Source organism: Vitis riparia, unplaced genomic scaffold (assembly GCF_004353265.1).
Source record: "Vitis riparia cultivar Riparia Gloire de Montpellier isolate 1030 unplaced genomic scaffold, EGFV_Vit.rip_1.0 scaffold460_pilon_pilon, whole genome shotgun sequence".
In the NCBI taxonomy this organism is placed as follows: domain Eukaryota; kingdom Viridiplantae; phylum Streptophyta; class Magnoliopsida; order Vitales; family Vitaceae; genus Vitis; species Vitis riparia.
In genome coordinates this window covers 225,788-247,164 of record NW_023269682.1, presented here as the reverse complement: position 1 = coordinate 247,164, position 21,377 = coordinate 225,788, and the positions used below count along the sequence as shown (strand labels likewise).

At 36.0% G+C, this 21,377-nt stretch overlaps 2 protein-coding genes and 1 pseudogene across 2 annotated transcripts; 2 read left to right on the top strand and 1 right to left on the bottom strand.

The window, feature by feature from the left end:
* Nucleotides 1-5,159: 5,159 nt before the first annotated feature.
* On the top strand, nucleotides 5,160-15,242 carry LOC117909902 (annotated as a pseudogene).
* A 182-nt stretch (nucleotides 15,243-15,424) lies between these two features.
* LOC117909879 (disease resistance-like protein DSC1) lies at nucleotides 15,425-21,336 on the bottom strand. Its single transcript, XM_034823926.1, has 3 exons — nucleotides 19,512-21,336; nucleotides 16,310-18,291; nucleotides 15,425-15,683 (listed from the first exon to the last, which is right to left on the bottom strand). The coding sequence occupies exons 1-2, from the start codon at nucleotides 19,521-19,523 to the stop codon at nucleotides 16,324-16,326; spliced, it is 1,980 nt and encodes a 659-aa protein (XP_034679817.1). The 5' UTR covers nucleotides 19,524-21,336; the 3' UTR covers nucleotides 15,425-15,683; nucleotides 16,310-16,323.
* LOC117909901 (TMV resistance protein N-like) lies at nucleotides 19,541-20,029 on the top strand. Its single transcript, XM_034823952.1, has one exon. The coding sequence runs from the start codon at nucleotides 19,541-19,543 to the stop codon at nucleotides 20,027-20,029; it is 489 nt and encodes a 162-aa protein (XP_034679843.1).
* Nucleotides 21,337-21,377: the final 41 nt, after the last annotated feature.

Sequence of the window (21,377 nt, the reverse complement as noted above, 5' to 3'; positions counted from 1 at the left end):
CAAAAGTCTCTGCCTTTGATTGAAGAAAATACACCCAACTCATCCTGCTATGATCATCTGTAAACAACAAAAAATATCTACTGCCACCAAATGAAGCAGTTTGCATAGGACCACATAGATCAGCATGTATAATCTCAAGACAACTAGATGCCCTCCTAGACCTTCCCTTAGGGAATGGTTTCTTGCTTTGTTTCCCATAAATACAGCCCTCACACACATTCACCGAGTCAATTTTAGGTAGTCCAAACACCATTTCCTTTTTACTTAGTAACTTCAATCCTTTGACATTTAGATGACCATACCTTAAGTGCCACAGATTAGACTCACTAGTCTCTTTAACAACAAGAGCATGCTTTTCTATACTTGACACTTCAAAAGGAAACAACTTGTTTGCGGCCATACTAACATCAACTATTATTTGATCAGACTTTTTATCTTTGATCACACAAGTAGAACCATCAAACAAAATGGAGTATCCACTAACCATAAGTTGCCCCACACTTAACAAGTTTTGAGTCAAACTAGGAATAAAGTACACATTGTAAAGGAGCTTTACATTACCATGACCATTGTTCACTGCCACGGTCTCCTTGCCTTCCACTTGCACTTGTTTGTCATCACCAAGTTTCACCTTCAACTTGTGTGATTCATCCAGCTCCTTAAAGAGTGACTTTATCCCTGTCATGTGGTTAGAACATCCACTATCCAAAAACCAAATATTGTTGGAAGATACTACCTCTTCATTATAGGCCATGAACAACTTGACTTGGTCTTCCTCTTGCTCGACATAGTTAGCTTGTTTTTCTTGCCTTTCTTTCTTCCAACATTCAGCTTGAACATGTCCAAACCGCTTGCAGTAGTAGCACTGGATATTACTCTTGTTTCTGCTCTTCTCAGTTGACTGCCTTTGGTCACCTTGTGCATCACCTCGGCCTCTGCCACGACCACCTCTTCCATGAGCACCTCCTATGCCACGTCCTCTACCAGTAGCTTCTCTGCCTCCATTCTTCTGGTCTGATGTCTCCCTCTTCGTGTAAAATGCCTTTTCTTCATTCTTTTCCTCTGTTCTGGACAGCCTCACTTCATGAGATTGCAAGGATCCCATGAGCTCATCAAATGAATAGGTTGACAGGTCCTTAGACTCCTCAATGGCTGCAACTACATGATCAAACTTAGGCGTTAAACTCCTTAACACCTTTGCTACGACAGTTTGATCAAGAATATCTTCACCATACGACCTCATTTGATTAACTATAGCAGCAACTCTTGACAAAAAATCTTGCACTGACTCTCCATTTTTCATGTGCAAGGTTTCAAAGTCACGGCGCAAGGATTGGAGCTTCACCGTGATCACTTTAGAGGAACCCTGAAATGCAGTTTTCAAGGTTGTGCACGCCTCTTTTGTTGTGGTTGCTGCTGCAATCTTTGAGAAGATTGATTCATGTACAGCCTGTTGAATAAAGAACAATGCCTTGGAGTCCTTCTTCGTATTTTCTTTCAACCTAGCTTCTTCGTCTGGATAAGGATAGCCATTTTCAACCAAGTCCCACAGATCTTGAGACTTGAATAAAGTCTTCATTTTGATGCTCCAAAACTCATAGCACTCACCTTTGAAAATGGGAATTGCTGGTTGAGACACACTCACCATACTGCCGTTGGTTGTTGCCATTTTTCGCCCAGTTCAGAAAGAACCTGGCTGCTCTGATACCAAAATTGTTGGACAAAAAACAAGACAAAACAATAGCAAGGAAAAAAATAGAGCTCTTTAACTCTAAAAAGTAGAGCTTCACCAGACCAAAGAAAATGCTTCTGGATATTTTATTGCAGTCATTATTCCACTACAGCAAACATGTCTATTTATAAAAAAAACAAAGAGGACACAATCTGCCCCACTACACCACTAACACTTGACCCACTACACCTACTAACTCGATTTTAGCAACAAGCTCCTTATTTGACTAACTCAACCATAAGAATAGGAATATGCCAACAGCCACTTTGAATCAGTCTTCAACAGAAACTAGCTGCCCCAATGATGAGATGTGGGCAGAGTAATGCTTTGAATGCAGGCATTATCAGGACAATCCCTGATGAGGAGGAACCTAGAGAAATGCTTGATATGCATCCAAATCTTCCCATACCATCTCTTGGTGGGTTGTGTGTTTTTCTTTCTTAGTTTGATTTGAGTTGTTTAGCTTTGAAGATGTCTTAAGATCATTTAAAACTGTTGAAACCACAAATTAAAATGTCCCATAACTCTGTTTTAAATTAAATTTGCTTAGGATAACTCTCACATCAAATCCTAAAACAACTTGATCAACGAATTAATGCATACATATGTTTCTTATCGTTCTTCATTTTCTAAAACCAAAAAGAGATGTGCTCTGGACTTTGTATTTTTTGGATTCTATACATGGATCAATGGATTCCAAGTGGGTCATTGGAAGAGTTAATCTTGCTTTGCTAGGCCAAAAATAATTGTCTAAAAGTATTTCAACCATAGTTGTTTAACTCATAAAACATATTGTGTATTGGTTTTCTATTTTTCTGTATTGTGTATCATATTATATCATATCATGTATCGTAAGTTTTTTATATAATGAAAAATAAATAGAAAAAATATGTATATGTATGTATATCTATTGACAGTATGAAGTATAGAGTAATATATAATAAAAAAAATATAACCAATTTTATGGAAAATAGTAGGATCTAAAGAGTTAAAATATATCACATCATATGAAAACATTGAATATTAAAGTTTTGAAAAGTTTAAATTAATAAAATATGACTTTAATATATGAATTCACCACATATTCCACAAAAATAAACTTCTTTATATATATATATATATATATTATGTGTCATCATAAAGTTCTAACTTTTTAGGTTCACCATTATTCCTTTTCCACCAAAAAAGAAATAAAAAAAGCTAACATATTAAGTAAAAAATTTTAGTCACTAATCACCATCATTTTCATTTTCAACATTGAAACCAATCAAATAAAAATTCACAAAAATTAATCAAATATGACTTTAATATATGACTTTAATAAAATATGACTTTAATATATGAATTCATCACATAATCCACAAAAATAAACTTCTTCAATTTTTAGCTATGATTTTTAGCTTTAAATTTAACTAGGCATATGCACTTATTGTGTTACGCGTGCGCGCACACACACACAACACACACATTTATATATATATATATATATATATATATATATTATGAGCCATCTTTAAAGTTCTAACTTTTTAGGTTCACCATCATTCCTTTTCCACCAAAAAAGAAATAAAAAAAAGCTAACATATTGAGTAAAAAAATTTATTCACTAATCACCATCATTTTCATTTTCAACATTCAAACTAATCAAATGAAAATCTCCGATATTCATTGGAAAAGTAAACTTACCTGACTTCTAATATAACATCTGACAATAAGAATATAGCTTGTCATATAGAGGCTATTTTATCCATTTCTCTTTTTAATGAACAATTTTTAATCTTTTAGTATATTTTAAACAATTACTATAATAAATTCTTTTAACAAAAAAAATTAATTTTTTTTTAAATTATAGAAAATAATTGAAGATGTATGTATCATTGTATCATAATATCATATATCTTATATATATCCCTTTAAAATAAGATATAGATTGTGATATGTATCGATTTCCATAAAAAAAATGTATCATATTGTTATATCGTATTGTGTATTGTGAGTTTTTAACAACTATAATTTCAACATCTAAGCATCTTTAAACTCTTTACACTAGTTTTCACCCATTAGTTGGCTTATCCTCATGGTGAAATGATCATACATGTTAACTAAAACTCTATTAGCTATTGATACTATCGGCCTAGCTCTGGTTACGATACATCCCATATTAATGTGCTACTGATGTGCCAAATATATATATATATCAAATAGGAATAGAATGAGAAAGGGGAAAAAACCCTAATCTTCACAAGTCTCATTGGCTTTATTTCTCTGTATTTTCTCTCTTGTTGGGGTTGCCTCCTATCTATTTCATGATGGTTGTAGTGTTGAATTACTTCTCTTGTTTCTCCCTTTGCTCCTCTCTCATTTATCCCCCTCTTCTCTTTGGTTTTTCCAACTGACTCTATCTCTCCTCTCTTTCTCTTTCACTTTCTCTCTCTCTCTTTTGCGTTTCCTTTGTTTTTTCCTCTTTTTTTCTTTGATTTGTGTGGAGAGGGAAATTCACCACCACCTGCCCTTTGATGGCCTTCAAATAAGTCATTTGCTCTACCTTGCTATTTCCTATGGTTAAATTTCCATTCTATATTTTTTCTTTCCTTTTTTCTATAATAACATTTGTTGGAAGTGGAATATTTTCCTACCCATATAAATCATTATAAACTTTTATAAGGATATTATATGAAAATAGAAATGTATGACACTTACTTTTTAATTATTTTTTTCTTATTTTATAGTATTGTTTTTCCTTTTATAATGACAAAATAGATGTCAATTATATAATTTAATTGTTATTTTTCCCAAATATAAAAAATTACCTAATTCAACTATTATTTTTTTTTCAGATAGCAAAAAAATTTATGCAATCCAATTATTATTATTTTCCAGTTCTTTTATGGAATTATTAATATGATTCTTTGTGATGTAATTTGTCCTTTATTTATTATACATATAGTTTAAATTATTTTAAATATTTATCACCTATGAAAATTAGAGTCTTAAAAGATCTGGTCGATTGTAAATAAACTGATATTTAAGGTCTACATAATTAGAGCCTAGGAGTAGTGAAGATACTTTTTTAGCTTCAAAGTTCAACATCATGGGTATTGCCTTCTGACTTGAAGGTAAAAACAATGTTTGTTGACCTGAAACTTTAAAATGTTGAAACCCCCTTTTGATAGGTTAAAATGTTGGAACCCTTGTTCTTTTTGGTTACTGCCAATGATATATCTGAATGATGATGTGTCAGGTTATGAATAAATATTCTGTTTAATTCCTAGATATCTTCAAGGGCGGTTTTTTCCTCTTTTCTCTTCATGCATGCTGGCTTTGTTATTAGTTTCTCTAAGTCTGTTTTTTTGGTCAGTCCAGTCAATATAGAATGGTGAATAAGCTTCAGTGGAAAATAAGGCTACTTCAAAAAATAATACTGGACATGTATGGTTCAAGAAACATGTCTATCGTTTGTGTTCTATCATCAATTTGAATGATTTGGCTGGCTATACTTTTTTATTTTTTCAAGTTCCATGATGAAGTTATGCAAGATTGAATCATTATAAGGTCCATATGATTTACATGGATACGTCAGTATAGATTACATGTATAGCATTTTTTATCTGGTACCTGAGAATTCATTGTAATCTAATTTCAGCTTTTCTTGTTTCACTTATGTCTTTTATATTTTAAGTTTTTTTTTGTGTGAGGAACTGAATCCACCCTGTCCAAGAAAAACATTTTCTTGTGCATCAATATAATTAATATACTTGAGAAATTCTTTTTAAAATTTTTGTTTCATCATCTTGTCTGAAATAGGTTGCACAGCTTAGAATAACACCTTGAGTTCTAGTTGGTCACAGCTTTGGAGGAAAATGTACTTTTATAATTAGTCTAACTTATTCCAATTCATGGATGATACATGATGGTTAAATTATAGATTTTTTTGCTAACTGCTTAATCTACTCCCTAAATTTTCATGCAGTTGTCTTGAGCATGGTCGAACAAAGCTGCAAAACCTCTTGCACGACCAGTCAGAGTAAGTTTGAAGTCTGCTAGAAATTGTTAAGGTGGTTTTGAATTTTGGTAGGGTGAAAAATTGTGTCCCCCCACCCCACCAAAATGGGGGAAAACTTTGGTTATGTAGACATTGAATAATGTAAAGATTATGCCAGTTTAAGAAACACTGAACTAAATTATCAAGTGAAGTTATGTTAACTTTGAGTTCAAGGTGAAATCTGGTAATTCCAGAACTGGTATTACTTCATGAAATTTGAATTGTGGTTCAAACAATTATGGTCTATTATTCCTTTTTTTTTTTTTAATTTTATAGTCTATTTTTATTAGGTTTGGGTTCTAGATGCAACTCCTGGGGAAGTTCGTCCTGATGGAGATGGAGAGGATCATCCAGAGGAACTAATCTCTTTCCTTAGTAAAATGCCCAATGAGGTGAATTTCTGGTCCATTGTTGTTTTCCTATTTTTAATATAATGAGTTCCATTGGAGACATAAACATCTAATTGGCATCTTCGTACGGAGTATATCTTTTCTTTATGTTGAATTCAAAAATTTGTAATTTCCTGATCAGTCAACCACGTTGTGGAGCAACTACCTCAACAACTGAGGCTTTTTTTGGGGACCTCTTGCCTCGTGTAGTTACTTTTCTTGTTGATCTTGTAGTTATTGCTGTGCTACCATGTTTCCTTATTTGTTGGTTGTACTCCTGCATTTTCTTTTTCTGAAATATTTGTCCCTAAGGGCCAAAATAATTTCCACTTTGAAAAAGAATTTTGAAAATTGTAAATGTAACCTCAAATGTACCAAAATACCCCTTACCCTTGTAAAAAAAGCATTGATGTGAAATGGGTATAAAAAGTTTGATGAAGGGTTTTTTTTGTCCAAAAGGGTTATTTTCGTGTTTTGAAAAAGTGGAGGGAATTTTTGTGAAATAGGGTCATATTTTGACCCTTTTAATCAAATATCCACTTATTTTCTTTTTTCTATTCTCTTGCAGTCTTCTAGTAGTTTGTGGTATTCAAGGATAAGTCATCCTTCCTTGGAATTTTTACCAATAAATAGTTAGTTTTTGACAAATGGAAAGAACTATTCTTAGGTGTTATGTGTCTTAAGAGTTCTCACTATTTTAGTCTTTTTATTTATTTATTTTTATTTTAGCAGTTTAGTATCTTACATCATTAAGGTTATGTTTGGTTCTTGATAACTACTAAGAAAAGGAGGGAACAAAAAAACCAGGGAAAATTCTCATGTTTTGTTTACTGTGGAAAATATAGAAGAAAATCAAATATAATTAAAATTAGTTAGAAACTTTTATATTTTCAAATTATTTAATCTATATATAGACAAGAAAAAATAAGTGAAATGAGGTTGGAGAAGTGTGTAGAAATAATTTATTAACTCTACATATGTTTTTCATTTTTGTTTCAGTCTATTTTTCTTTTCTTTTTTCTTTTTCTCACATTGTCTTCAAATTTTCCAAGAACCAAAGATAGGGTAATGATTCCTTATTCCCTCTTCCAAACAAAATGTTACTCCCATCCTTTTTTTTTTCCTTTGATAGGAAAAAAGCATAAATATATTAGACATGCCTAAGAAAAGGTGCATCAATGGACACATGGTGTATACATATGACTCCCACAAAGGCGTGCTGAAAAAGGAGGGAAAATACAAAAGACAACCATTAAGCTTAGCCAATCAACAAAGTTAGTCATTTAGCTACTCCAATCTTATGTCATGTTTTGTTGCCTATCTTGTGAAGGAGAAAGTATTTAATAGAAGTTGCAATCTTAAAATAAATGAATAACTAAATGACATGTGGCTTTACAATCATAGGTCTTGCGGTTAGTTAGGAAAAACTTAGAGCTTGTTTAGAAATGATTAATATAAAAACGCTTTTGTCAGTAATGCTTTTATTAAAAGCACTTTAATAAAAAATAATTAGTGTTTGGATATAAACAACAGAAATATGCTTTTGTTTGTGCTTTTGGGAATTATCAAGGGATATTTTTGGTAGATGTTTTATTTTTTATTTTATTTTATTTTTTGAGAAAAGCACCTGTCAAATGCAAGTGCAAGAAACAATTCAACTGATTTTCTATACTTTGAAGTGTTCTTTAAATTTTTTCCAAATGCCTCATTTTTCTAAGGATAGCCCTCTTTGAATCACTCCCAAATGGACTCCAGGTGTCCAATCCATGAGTGGACCAAGTTAGTTCAATTCTCTACCTATTGGAAATAGGACCAGACGAACATTGGTGGAGAACCAACTCAAACTGAAGAATTGAGTCCCAGTTGATTTGGTTTGAAGGTTGATGCATCCTGACTTGCACCTTTAATATGCTTAGCCCAGTAGTTTGTATGCAAAACATTAACCTTGGGCTGAGTTGCCAGTATATAATTTCATGTACATAAGTTTGTTCAGTGAATATCAGTTGCATTTGTCTTCTGAAACATTGATGTGGTTGAAATTTTAATCCTGGAGTTAAAAAGAAATGCATTTGTGCCCTTCGTTATCAGAGTTTCATTATTATTTTGGAGTATGACTGGAAAATCTCAACTCTGGTGGAGAATCCTTTGTTACCAATTATCATTCCTCAAATGTGGGCAGTTTGATTTCCAAATAAATACAATTGTTGCATTAGTAAACCTTTACTTATTATTATTAGTTTATCTTTATTATTACCAATCATCATGTTTGTCAAAAAAACAAAAAAATTGTTACTAATTATCATGTTCACTCTACTTATGTATCATTATTCCTGTAATCAGCTTTTCTAATTTTTCATGTCATTTGTTCCTTGTTGCAGTGAACCAATTTTAAGCTTTATAATATTTAATTTATCTTGTAAAATATTTTCCTTTTTGGGCATGATTATGAGCATCTTATAATCTCTTCTTTATGGAAGGTGTTTTCAAAGCGGGATGTTATGAATGCTCTTATTAAAGAAGGATTTTCCAAAGATGTGGCACAGGTAATATCAAACACACAAGCTAATTTAGTTTTACTTATATCTCAATGGTTTACTTTCAAGTTGGGATGGTGATACTCATGATGAATAGAATGTTATAGATTTCCTCCATCTTTTCCTATTTTCTTTTCTGGTCTTAGCTTAGTTTTTTGTTTTTAAATTTCATATTGTTGGTGATTTCCAAAACCTTGGTAAATTTTTGGTCATGTTGCTTTTGTCCTAGGATACATTTATTCTAGACTACAACACTGCTAGTTTGAATGTGCAACATTTCTGTTGACCAACTTGACAAATGCTATTTGGTTAATTGTTTGGTAAATCTTATTATTGTGGATGAGATGAGAAAAAGATTATGAGTGCTGCTTAAGCAATTAGTTTGTTGCATCAAGATATCTTGAAAACATTAAAGTTTGTAGTAGGGAATTATTGTCGCTTTTTTGTTCGATCTTTGAATTATTTTTTCCTTTATTATTTTGAATTTCTTATTCGTCCCCTAAATTTTATATTCTTCTCATTTTTGTTCTCACGTCCAGTGCGTGGTAACAAACCTCCAACAGACCAGTTCCCCTGGTTCATCATCGCCAAGCTTCTCATGGGTGTTTGACCTCAAGGGAATTGCTGAGATGTATCAATCCTATGAAGAAACAAATTTATGTTATTCATGTTCAGAACTTGTTTTTCATCTTGAATTGATGTCAAATCTAGTATTATTCTTCTAAATACGGCTTATTTCTGAAGCTCTTCTAATTTGATAAATTAATAGCAATACCACTGACTTGTTAGTAGACTCTGACATGGGTTGAGGTAGCAATACCACTATCTTTGCAAGGGTTGAGGTAGGAGTTCGACTGGGGGTTGGAGTTGGTGGAGTTCTTTATGGAGGATATTTACGGTGTTGAGGCTTGTTGATGTGGAGATTAGGTGAAATGGAAGGGTTTAAAAGAGGAGAGGTTTTCCTTAGAACTTCTTTTGATTTGATATCGATAGGAGTAGTTGTCACTGCCCTGCTTTAGAGACTTGGAAAACTGCCAACACTCAGAAAGTGGCCTATCTTTTATCTTGATGGGAGGATAGGAGAGGATTTTGACACCAAATCATTTGGTGTGCAGATGGAGGCACTTGGCAAATTGGTGTTGCATATGCAGACATGGAGTCAGTTAACCTTTTTTGAGTCCTTGTCCTGATGCTTGGGCTTTTGGGCATTGGTTTTCATGCTTTTTTTTTTTTTTTGTAGTTTCTTGGGTGCTTCCAAGAACAATAGGAGAGCTACTTGTGAATTTGTTTGGAGATATAGGAGGCAAGAGTGGAGTGGTGTTCCCTTTGAGTTATAGGGGAATGAAACTCCTGACAGCAGACTATAAGATTGTTTTAAGATCTTTGCATGCTTTGGACAGAGGGTGATCTTTTGATTTGGACATATTCTTTTATGAGCTCATAAATAGTTTAGGTTATACACAGGTTAAGAAGCTATTAGCTTTTGTTTGCTTTGTTTTCTGTCCTTTTTCTTCTTTTCTTTTTTTTCTTTTTTTGCCTTATTTTCTTCTCACTTCCTGTGGGCTATCCATATAAACTGCCTGTGCCCTTTGGTTGCACTGCCCTCAATGCTTTTCTATTACATTTATTTTCCTATTAATGGAAACTATGTTGACATCTTGCAATTCTTGGAAGTAAACCTAAAAACAATACTGCCTTTTAAACCCTTGCTTCAAGCCCTATCCAAGCTTTAGGTCCCTAACCCAATCTCAAGTCAAGCTCATCTTTTCTGAGCTCCAGGTCAGGCAGGTCCTAGTTATTAGGTTTTGATTATGTTAAATGACAGAGGGAGAGAGAAAAAAAAAAAAAGACAAGCAATGAAGACAGACAACCAAGAACACAAGTATTGATATGGATGCAAAAAGGCTTGCAAGTAGGATTAACAACATTCCCCTTGCATAGTTGATTCTGAGGCAGTAGGGGTTTAGCTTTCAGGCCATGGTATCATTGTAGTTGTCTGGATAACAAAGATGAGGGTTTTGGGACTTCATGCCAGGTGTGGGTCATGATGATGTGGTCTAGGTTTGGTGTTTGGGTAGGTGAGGTGAAGAAGAGTTTTTCAAAGGTTGATGGTGATGGAAGTGATCCAAAGTGTGCTGTAATTGGCAGGTCATTATAGTGATATTACAGTGGAAGAAGTATAGCAATTAAAGAGGACAAACTCCAACCCTAGACAGACATTGACTCCGGGCCGAGGTTTCTAGGTTTCTTTGGTGCTTTTATCTGTAAATTTGGCATATGGACCCTAATCCTAGCCCTAGATTGATTCACACAAAACTGGCTGCAATCTATTCAATTACTATTACTTTTGTTTAAGAGTAATAATAACTAATTGATAAGATAGATTAGGTTTAGAAAAGCCTTTTGCCCTGGCCCAACCTGGCTTGAGGTTGCATTGATGTTTCTTTAGAAAAGTTGCATTTGTATGATAGTGGGATTTACCATATTCGAGTATAGAGAGCCTAAAAAGGGCACTTCCCATGGACATGTTCCTCTCAAATCCTTTTCTTGGACCTGTTCTTCCCAAATCCCACCTTGGGTTTATCATCTCTTTTCCTTATCCTTCTATTGTCATTGACCAAAGCTAAATGGTGTTAGGATTTACCAAACCAGTGCGCTGAAAAACAGAGCTGATGACTGGCAACTAACTCTTAAAGCAAAGAGTCAGGATGGTGATGGGAAGTTCTAGGATTGATTACATGTACAACTAGAGAAAAAAAAAATAGTTGCATATTAAAAAACTATTAAAAAAATATATAAGAAATAGAGAAATACTTGGCTTGTGACGAGAGTGCTTTCACCCATTTGCCATATTGACCCTGTTTTGACCATATTACCTCTTAATACTTTTTAAAATTCATGCAGGAATATTGTGGAAGATGTACCATGGGTTGTGCATGTGAATTTTTTGAAAGCAGAAAGGAGCTTGCACAGGTGGGCCCTTGAGGATCTTCAGAGAATTCATGCTGCTGAGGATCTGGCTGCTGATGAGAAGGTGGTGGAGTGGAAATGCATGTTCTTGAAGATGCTGGTCATTGGGTATGTGGCTCTCACCTGCTTCAATTCTTACAATTATCTTCTGAACCACCTAGTATACATTTTACAGGTGTGCTTATTGTCACGGACTTAGTCGTTTACTAAGCTCATGCGGCACTTAGGCAAGTCAAGACGCTTGATCTTGCTAAGTCAGCCTTGATCCCCAATGCTTAGCTTGCTCGGCTAAGACACTTGCGACTCGAAAGCTTAAGAAGCTTAGTAGGCAACTCCTTAAAGAATGGAAGCTCTTTATTACTCAAAGAAGCCTTTACAAGTGCTTGGAAGCTCACTTGCTTGGTGCCTTGGCCAAATGAGGCCCTCACCTATTTATAGGCACCAATGAACTCTCTGGAACCTTGGAGGGTTCCTTACAACTCAAGACTATTTTAGAATGTCTTACATCATTCTAGGTACAAGTATATACAAGAGACTTCTGGAATTTTCTAGAAAGCGTCACGACCGCTGTAGGTGCCCTCTTAGACAACCCTCGGCTTGGATCATCTTTGTCTCCGTGGTAGGGTTTCAAGTAGCTTGCGTGGAAGACAGGATGAATCTTCAACCTCGGGGGTAGCTCGACTCTATAGGACACCTTGCCTACCTTCCCAAGTATGGGGAAAGGTCCTTCATACCTCCTCACAAGGCCCTTATGCACCGGCCTTAGGGATTTGAATTGTTGGGGAAGGAGCCTGACAAGCACCATGTCTCCGACCTTGTACTCCATGTGTCGTCGCTTCTTGTCAGCCCATGATCTTAAGGCAGAACGAGCTATACGTGAAGAAGGAGAAGTGTTCGTTTGCTAAGGAGGAAGTGAGCTTCCTTGGGCATCGCATCAGAGATGGCAAGCTGATGATGGATGATAGCAAGGTAAAAGCCATCCAGGAATGGGATCCACCAACCAAGGTACCTCAACTCCGATCTTTCCTTGGTTTAGTTAATTACTACTCGGCTACTGCCATGGCCATGGCTAGGTCTTGGACACCACGTCTCCTCAACTCTTGCTCGGCCCAGCTTTGTAAGTTGTTCATGAAATTAAACAGTAGCTCCTCCTCAGCCATGTTAGGTATCTCAAGCATAAGCGTAGAGAACTCCTTGACATACTCACGGATCGAGCCCGTGTGCTTGAGACGCTTCAAACTCTTCCTTGCTAGGTAAGCCACGTCTTCGGGATAGAATTGCCTCTTGATTTCTCTCTTAAAGGCATCCCATGTGTCTATGGTGCACGTCCCTCTCTCTATGTCGGCAAACCGTCGACGCCACCATAGAGTAGCATTATCAGTGAGGTAAAGGGTCGCGGTGCGTACCTTAGTGGCTTCATCCGTTAATGCAATGGCCTCAAAGTAACGTTCCATGTGCCACAAGAAGTTGTCTAGCTCCTTAGCATCCCTCTTGCCACTGAACGTGTGTGGCTTGGGCACCTCCACCCTTGGTGCCTCATGAGTGGCCATGACTCGTGCTGACACCGCAGTCTTGTAGATGGTCAGCTCTTGACGAATTTCTTGGTCTCGGGCATCCATGCGTGCAGCCATGGCCTCCACCCTTGACTCCACACTAGCGAACATGGTCATGACCTTGTCTTGGAAGGACATGAACTCCTCGTGTGACACCGGCTGAACTTGTGAACCTAGCACGCCCTCGCGAAGGTCTTGGATCTGCTCCCTTAGATCCTCTAAGCCCTTCTCCATGCCTTGCTCGATCAAGTCCACCCCTTCCCGGGTGTCCGCCATGGCTAGCTCCACCTTGGCTAGCCTTGCCTCCATGTTGGCTAAGGCGTCACGAGACTTATCCTTCCTGCCTCGGCCCCGTGCAGTATGCTCCATCTCCCGTTCACGGGTTTGCTCGCTAGTCTCATCCATGTTGGAGCCCGACATGCTTCCTTTGCTATGCCCACTTCGTAACCGCGCTCTGATACCACTTGTCACGGACTTAGTCGTTTACTAAGCTCGTGCGGCACTTAGGCAAGTCAAGACGCTTGATCTTGCTAAGTCAGCCTTGATCCCCAATGCTTAGCTTGCTCGGCTAAGACACTTGCGACTCGAAAGCTTAAGAAGCTTAGTAGGCAACTCCTTAAAGAATGGAAGCTCTTTATTACTCAAAGAAGCCTTTACAAGTGCTTGGAAGCTCACTTGCTTGGTGCCTTGGCCAAATGAGGCCCTCACCTATTTATAGGCACCAATGGAACTCTCTGGAACCTTGGAGGGTTCCTTACAACTCAAGACTATTCTAGAATGTCCTACATCATTCTAGGTACAAGTATATACAAGAGACTTCTGGAATTTTCTAGAAAGCCCTAGACTTCTCTCAAGCCTTCCACCATAGTGTAGAATTGTGTGGATTCTTCCAGGCTTCTCTAGAACCTTCCACACTCTTCCCACTCTAGGAGTTTCCATAAGCTTCCTGGCTCTATATAAGCCCATGGGGAGGCTCTTTTGAATTAGCTTGTGACATTATGCTTGCATTTCTTTTAACAAAAAAGGGGAAAGACCTCTCTCAGTCAGCTGTTCTAAAACAAACTGTTCACCATAAAACACAAATCGAATGGCTTGATGGTCCATCTCAACTGGATTAGTGGTGATAAAAAATGGTCTAAAATGAAATTTATGAATAAAATGGACTGTTTGTTGCTTAAAATCATGAAATATGTCTTCTGAAAAATCTGTAGTTTTAGCAAGGTTGAGGTTTCTTTTCCTATAGTTGTTTTGATTGCTATTATTTGGAAACTAAATGAAGAAACTTATATGACTTCCTTTGCCAACCCCGGCCCTTTGTGATTCCCAAGTCGGTTACCTTTTAACCCAATACTACTACCATAAGTTCAGCTATTTTGTCAAAAGACTCTTAGCCTTTGCTTAGCAAACAGTTTCATCCGAAAATGTATCAAATGGAAATAGTGTCCCATGCTTCTGGTGTTGGCTTTAGGTAGGATTGTATTAGAATCATCTAAAGACAACTTTAATGGCTGTTCAATCCTGGAATCGCTAATTTCTTTGTAATCCTTGGCAGGTGCATGCTGATAACCCAGATGGTCTCTTCAGGATTCTCTTCTCTTCCTTCCAAGGAATCAAAACCCAACGAACTCCCGAATTTTCACTCCCGTTCAGTGTCAGCATTCCTTCCAAGGATCACTCTGAATTGGAGATGTGGCCAGAGAAACGCTTGCAACGCAGCCATTATCAGAGCATCCCTTGATGACGAGGATCCAGGCAGACAAATGCTTGATATGCACCCAAATCTTCCCATATCAACTCTTGGTGAGCTGTGTGCTTCCTTTGTTTCTTTTCCTGAAACTGACTTTGAGTTGTTCAGCAAAATACTTTGATTTCTAATATTCTGGAAACATATCATAACTATTGGAATTTTTGGGTGTTGTATTAATGGTGTTACTGACAAGCTTTTGAAGTTTGATAGATGTTGGGTTATTGTTGCCAGTCTATGCTTTTAATTTGCCTTGGATATCTATACCTACATACTTACATTCCATTTGCACATTCAGTTCATAAATGCAGCTTCTTATTTTATTCTACTGAAAGGTTGCAGTCTTATATGTAGTCATGAGTGTGGCTGTGAGTTTAGACCAACCATAATTCAAATTATTTGATACTTTCTTTTCAGGGAACACACTATCCTAACTATTTTCATGACTTTGAATATATGAGTAAAATGTGGCTACAGCCAATAAAGCTGAATGAATTTCTCAAATTAAATCAGTAGTAAACAAGCTTATAAAGTCATCTTCATAGAGAGTAGATGAATTAGAGACTCTTCATTCTCCAAGTTTTTGAACATCATGAAAAATCAATTCATAAGAAAGCAAGATTCGATTCCGAGCTCGTGGAACCACCGCATTTGCAAAGGAGTTGCTCTGTAGAAAGCAAGAAAATTATCTCCCTCCATGGAAATTCTGATTCTGGCCTCTGCAAAAAAGGAACAGCTTGTCACATAGTGTAACTCAAGATTCTTATCATTTCCACCCAAAGAAAGTTTTGAAAGTTACAATTTGCAATGTTTGTCAAACTCATGTTAAACAAAATAATCAAAGTCATAAACCAGATTTTATGACTCAAACATAATAACGTTAGCAAAAGTTCCTGCAGTTTTTATCCTAGTACTCAACATCATAAGTATGCTGGGTGTTTCATCAGGCAACTTGCATTCATCACCCAACACCAACTTTGCTTCATTTTCTCAATCAAACTCCTCATATTTGCAACCAAGTGCTAAATAAAACTCAACACTGTCAACAACTAATAATGAAGGCTTAATAACAAATTTCAGCATAATCAAAGGTCAGATTCAAACAAAAATATCTGTCTAAAATATCAAAGAATACAAGAAAAAATGACTAAGAGAATTTCAGTTGCTTCAATCAATATAACTCAATAAGAGAAAAGATGATGACTCGCCGAAAAGTCAGACAGAGATATAATATATAGACATGATTGGAGGAGTTCCCTAAGAATCACTGACGAAAAATATCATCACTGATTTTGAGAATGCATGACCAAATCAACAGAAAAGAGAATTTTATTGGAAAAAAGACCTGGATGATGGTAGTCATTCTTGAGGACGTTTGCGCTTGAGCTTGAGCGTGGGTCCCTCACTGCTGCCACTAGAACTAGAGTCCATTCCACTTCGATTGAGTCCTGCTCTGTCACTGCTTCTCTCAACTACACTACATCCCCTACTCTTAAGCTGTTTTCTATTTTGTGGATGGATTCCTTCAAGATCTTCTGCATATATAAGACATACGCCACACTTCTTCACCACATTGGATGCACTTGAGTTGAATCTGTGGGCTGCTTCAAAAGAAATCTCAATGTGATTCCACTCATTGGGGTCATTGAATTGAAACAACCTCAACTGGGAACATGGTTGATAACCCAGCCAGACTTGTTCTGACCCAACAATGTTGCCTGTCCAATGGAAATCATGGCCGAAGTCTTTCAAGTCCCCATAATTAAAAACATCAGAATTCAAATGGCATATAATTCTCTCAGGAAGATGTTCAAGAACAGAGCAGAGAGCAAATCCCAAGAAGTCATCACTATACCAATCTGTAGGTAGCTGAATTTTTATAGAAGATCCCACATTCTGATGCCAGATCCACTCAGGAATCCCAGTGCCAGGAAAAACAATACTAAATGCAATATTTTCAAGCAATTTCTGCATCATAACAGGTGAAGTAGTCACAGAGGAATCAGCGGCAGTGGAAGACGCATAAATATGTGGAAATATTTGTAATTCTGTCCTCTTATCATCACTGGATTGGTCTTCAACTGGATTGGAGCAATTATAGAATAGGAACTGTAGCCCTTGCAATGTGCTTACACTTGATGAGCCTGGTAAAAGAGCTGTGCAATTGTGTGCATCTATGTCTCTGATACTCGATGGAAGCTCCGGAATTCCTGTGAGACTCTGGCACTGCCCCAGTCGTAGGTCTTTTAGGTTTGTAAGTTCACTGATGCCAGCAGGTATGCTTAGAAAATTGTTTCTGCTTAGATCTAATTTCTTCAATGAGATTAAGGAGCAAATACCATTGGGGATTGCTCCTTCTATTAGTTTGCAGTCACTTAGGTCTAAATTTGATAAGGACCTGAAACTAGAAAAACTAGTAGGCAAGCGCAAACCAATCCCGTTTGAACTGTTTCCATGCAATAACCAGAATGAAAAGAGCGAACCCAATGAGGTAGGTGCTAATATTTTACATCCAGGATAGATCAATACTTTCAGGTTTCTCAAAAGAACAATCGAGTCAGGAGGTTGTGCTATAGCAGTTCCATCTGCATGGAGCTGTGCTAGACGTTGCAGGCTCCCGAGGTTCCTCGGCAAATTGTTTAATTGTAAACAACCGGAGACAATGAGTGTTTCAAGAGATGTCAAATTACACATGCCGTTTGAAAGACTCACAAGGTTTTTGCATTTCCTCAGATTCAATAAAACGAGGCCTTTGAGACGTTCAATTGACGAGGGTAGCACTTCGATAGGTGTCCCATCTAAAAGAAGCTCTTTCAAATTGTCCATATTCTCCATCACTTCCGGAAAACTTTCAAGTTTTGAACATCCAGAAAGAGAGAGATTTTCAAGGGATTTCAACTTACAAATACCTGTCGAAAGACTCTTAAGATTTTTGCACCATTTCAGATCCAATAAAACAAGTCCAGTGAGATGCCCAATTGAGGAGGGAAGTTCCTCAATAGCAGTTGAAGCTAAATAAAGCTCCAATAAATTTTCCATGTTACCTTGAATATTTGGAAACTTCTTGAGCCCTGAGCAGCCAGAGAAATTGAGAATTTCAAGCGCTTTCATGTCGATGATGCTGGGAAAACAAATAAGCTTTTTGCAATTTTTCAAATTCAATAAAATAAGCTTGTTCAGCTTTCCAATAGATGGGTGAACCTCAAGCAAACTTGAACAACCATCAAGAATCAGTTTCTCCAGATTGGGCGCAGTAACTATCATGTCTGGAATTTCAATGAGGTGTTGAGAGCAACTAACTTTTATAGTATTTAACTTTTCAAGAAGCTGTAACATAAAAAACAAAAACAAAAATAAATTACTTGATATATCAGCTTTCATGAACTTTAGAGTTTAATCAAAGAAGAAACATGAATAAACAATCAATCATCATACCAAGTCACCTTCCCAAAGTCATTTTAAGCTGCTATAACACATATCAAGTTCAACAAGGTCCTCTGCATAAAATACTAATGGCAAAGATTCCAAAGGATATCCATGCCAATGGAGATATCTTAGCTCATAAGAAGGGAATTCAAAGTCTTTGGACAGCTTTACTTTATTATCCTCCCTCATAAAAGCAGATTCTAGATCCCAATAGATTTTGAGCAGTCTAAGATTCTTCATCATTGCAAAAGCTTTAGTAGAAATGTGTATCCGCATCAATCTAGACAAGTTTAGAAGTATGCCTTCAATTGCCTCTGTTCCCTGATAAATATTTAATATTTGGTTACTTATTGAAAAATATTTAGGAAAGGTTATTATAATTCATTGAGTAATTGGTTACTTATTACCAATATTTAATATTAAAAAAAATAAAAGGACAATACAATAATAAGGTAACATTGTTTTAAATAGAGTGATATATATATATAGACACACATATGAAACATAACTTGGAGAGTGTTCCTAAATAAAATATAAAAAAATATGGTGCATGCAGGAGACATTCGGTTGATTTTATGCATTGGTCTAACTTGATGATTATAAAATAATAATACTAAAGAAGATAATTTGAAGGATGGAGGGACAAGTGCTTGGAACAACTAACAGTCTGAAACAAAGGGGAAGGAGCATGGTAGGTGGGAGTAGGTGGCTTCAAAAGCACAAACAACTGACTGGAGCATCTTTTAAGAAACCATTTTTATAGGGTTAAGTGGACAGGGTGCTCACATGCATCATTTGGGAACCTACAAGGCATTTCACCAAAAAAAACAAGCCATTAGACCATATTATCTCTTTCAGTTGGGATTTTGAAAATATTCAGTAATTTAAATCTTGTCATTCTTCAATCGATTATTATCATTGATCATTCTCTTGTTCACATTTCGCAGGCGTATTCTTCAATTATAGCTATTTTCACATTTGCAGTTCACTTTGATAACACAAAGAGCTAACATTTTGTCTCTGACTTTCTTTGCTTTTGTTCATGAAGTTTTTGGAATTATATAAATCAATTGTGAAACTTTCTCTTTCCTGCTGGATAATTTAGACTTGAGAACTCGTACCTCAAACTTCATCTCTCTACTGCTCAGGAATGGCTTCAGCTGCTGCTGCTGCTGCTTCTTCTTCTCAAAGGCACTATGATGTGTTCCTTAGCTTCAGAGGAGAAGACACCCGCAATAACTTCACTGCCCATCTCTATCACGCCTTGTACCAGAAAGGAATCAACACTTTCGTGGATGATGACAAGCTTGAGAGAGGCCAAGTCATATCTCCTGCCCTTGTTGCAGCTATCGAAAACATGGAGTTTTCAATAGTTATTTTCTCGAAAAATTATGCATCCTCTAGATGGTGTTTAGAGGAGTTGGTGAAGATAGTAGAGTGCATGAAAAGCAGGAGACAGAGGGTTCTCCCAATTTTCTACAATGTGGATCCCTCGGATGTGAGAAGACAGAGGGGTATATTTGGAGAAGCATTGGCTAAACATGAAGAGAACTCAAAGAACATGGAAAGGGTGCAGAATTGGAAGGATGCTCTCACTCAAGTTGCAAATTTATCCGGTTGGGATTCAAGAAATAAGTGATTTTCTAAAGCCTTTTTCACTCTTATTAATATTCTTTGATTTTTAACATTGCCAATTTAAATGCTCTTGCTAATTCATCTATTACTTTTTACAACATAGTGGATAAAAGAATATTGCATATGTTACATGATTGAAGGACCAGGTACATAGAATTTAGAACTTTTTTAATACACTTCTTTAAGGGTAGATTTAAGACTGACTACGTCTTCACACATCTCTTATTTCCTTTATTTTTATTATCCTTTTATGAATAATTAGACTTATTATGTGTTTATGCTTCAACTATGGCAGGAATGAGCCTCAACTAATCAAGGAAATCATTACAGATATTTTGAATAAATTGTTAAGTACATCCATTAGTGATACTGAAAATCTGGTTGGAATAGATGCTCGCATGCAAGAAATAGAAATGTGATTATGTTTGGGGTCTAATGATTTTCTGGTGGTAGGAATTTGGGGCATGGGCAGAATAGGGAAAATAACTCTTGCTAGAGCTATTTATAGAAAAATCACTTGTCAATTTGAAGCATGTTGTTTTTTTTTAAATGTTGGTCACCGTTTTTAGTTATTACTATTGGTCATTCTCTTGTGTTCAGATTTCTCACAGTAGCATTCTTCAATTATAGCCCCTTTTCCATTTCTGCTTTGCAATTAAGAACATTTAGCTTTATCATTCACTTATTGTTAGCTGTACTTTGTACAGCTAACATTTTGCTTCAGAATTTCTTTTGTTTTGTTCATGGAGTTTTTGGAATTATATAAATCAATTATGAGCCTACATATTAATATTAATTGTATATGTGTGCTATCTGTTATTAGCATATTAAAAATATCAATTAAATTAATTAATTTATTAGACTTATAAGGCATCTTTAAATGGAACATATTGCTATTTTCCTCACATCCCATCGTTGAGTGAAATTTAAGTAACTCCATTATTTCACTCCAATAGATATAGGTATGCCTTCTTATTAATTTTCTTGATGATTCATTCTTCCTAATTATTTAGATTTTTTAAATTATTTATTCAATTACGACATAAATGAAATATTATTGAGTAGTCTACTTCCCTTCGAATGATGAATCCCCTTAAACTTAAATTAAAAATTAAAGGAGTACCTTAGAATTCATAAGGGATTTACTTGTCTATGTATCGTTTCATTCGATCTTTTTAGGTCCTGACTTCGCCTCGACGGTTATGCCACGATGCCCTTAAAGCCTATATGCGATGGATAGACTCCTGTAACCATGACATATTTGTTTACTTGAACATATTTAACATGAGATTCTTGTACAGTGAATAAAGGTTTTATCATTTATCAATTTTCTAATAATTAGTGTGCAATAA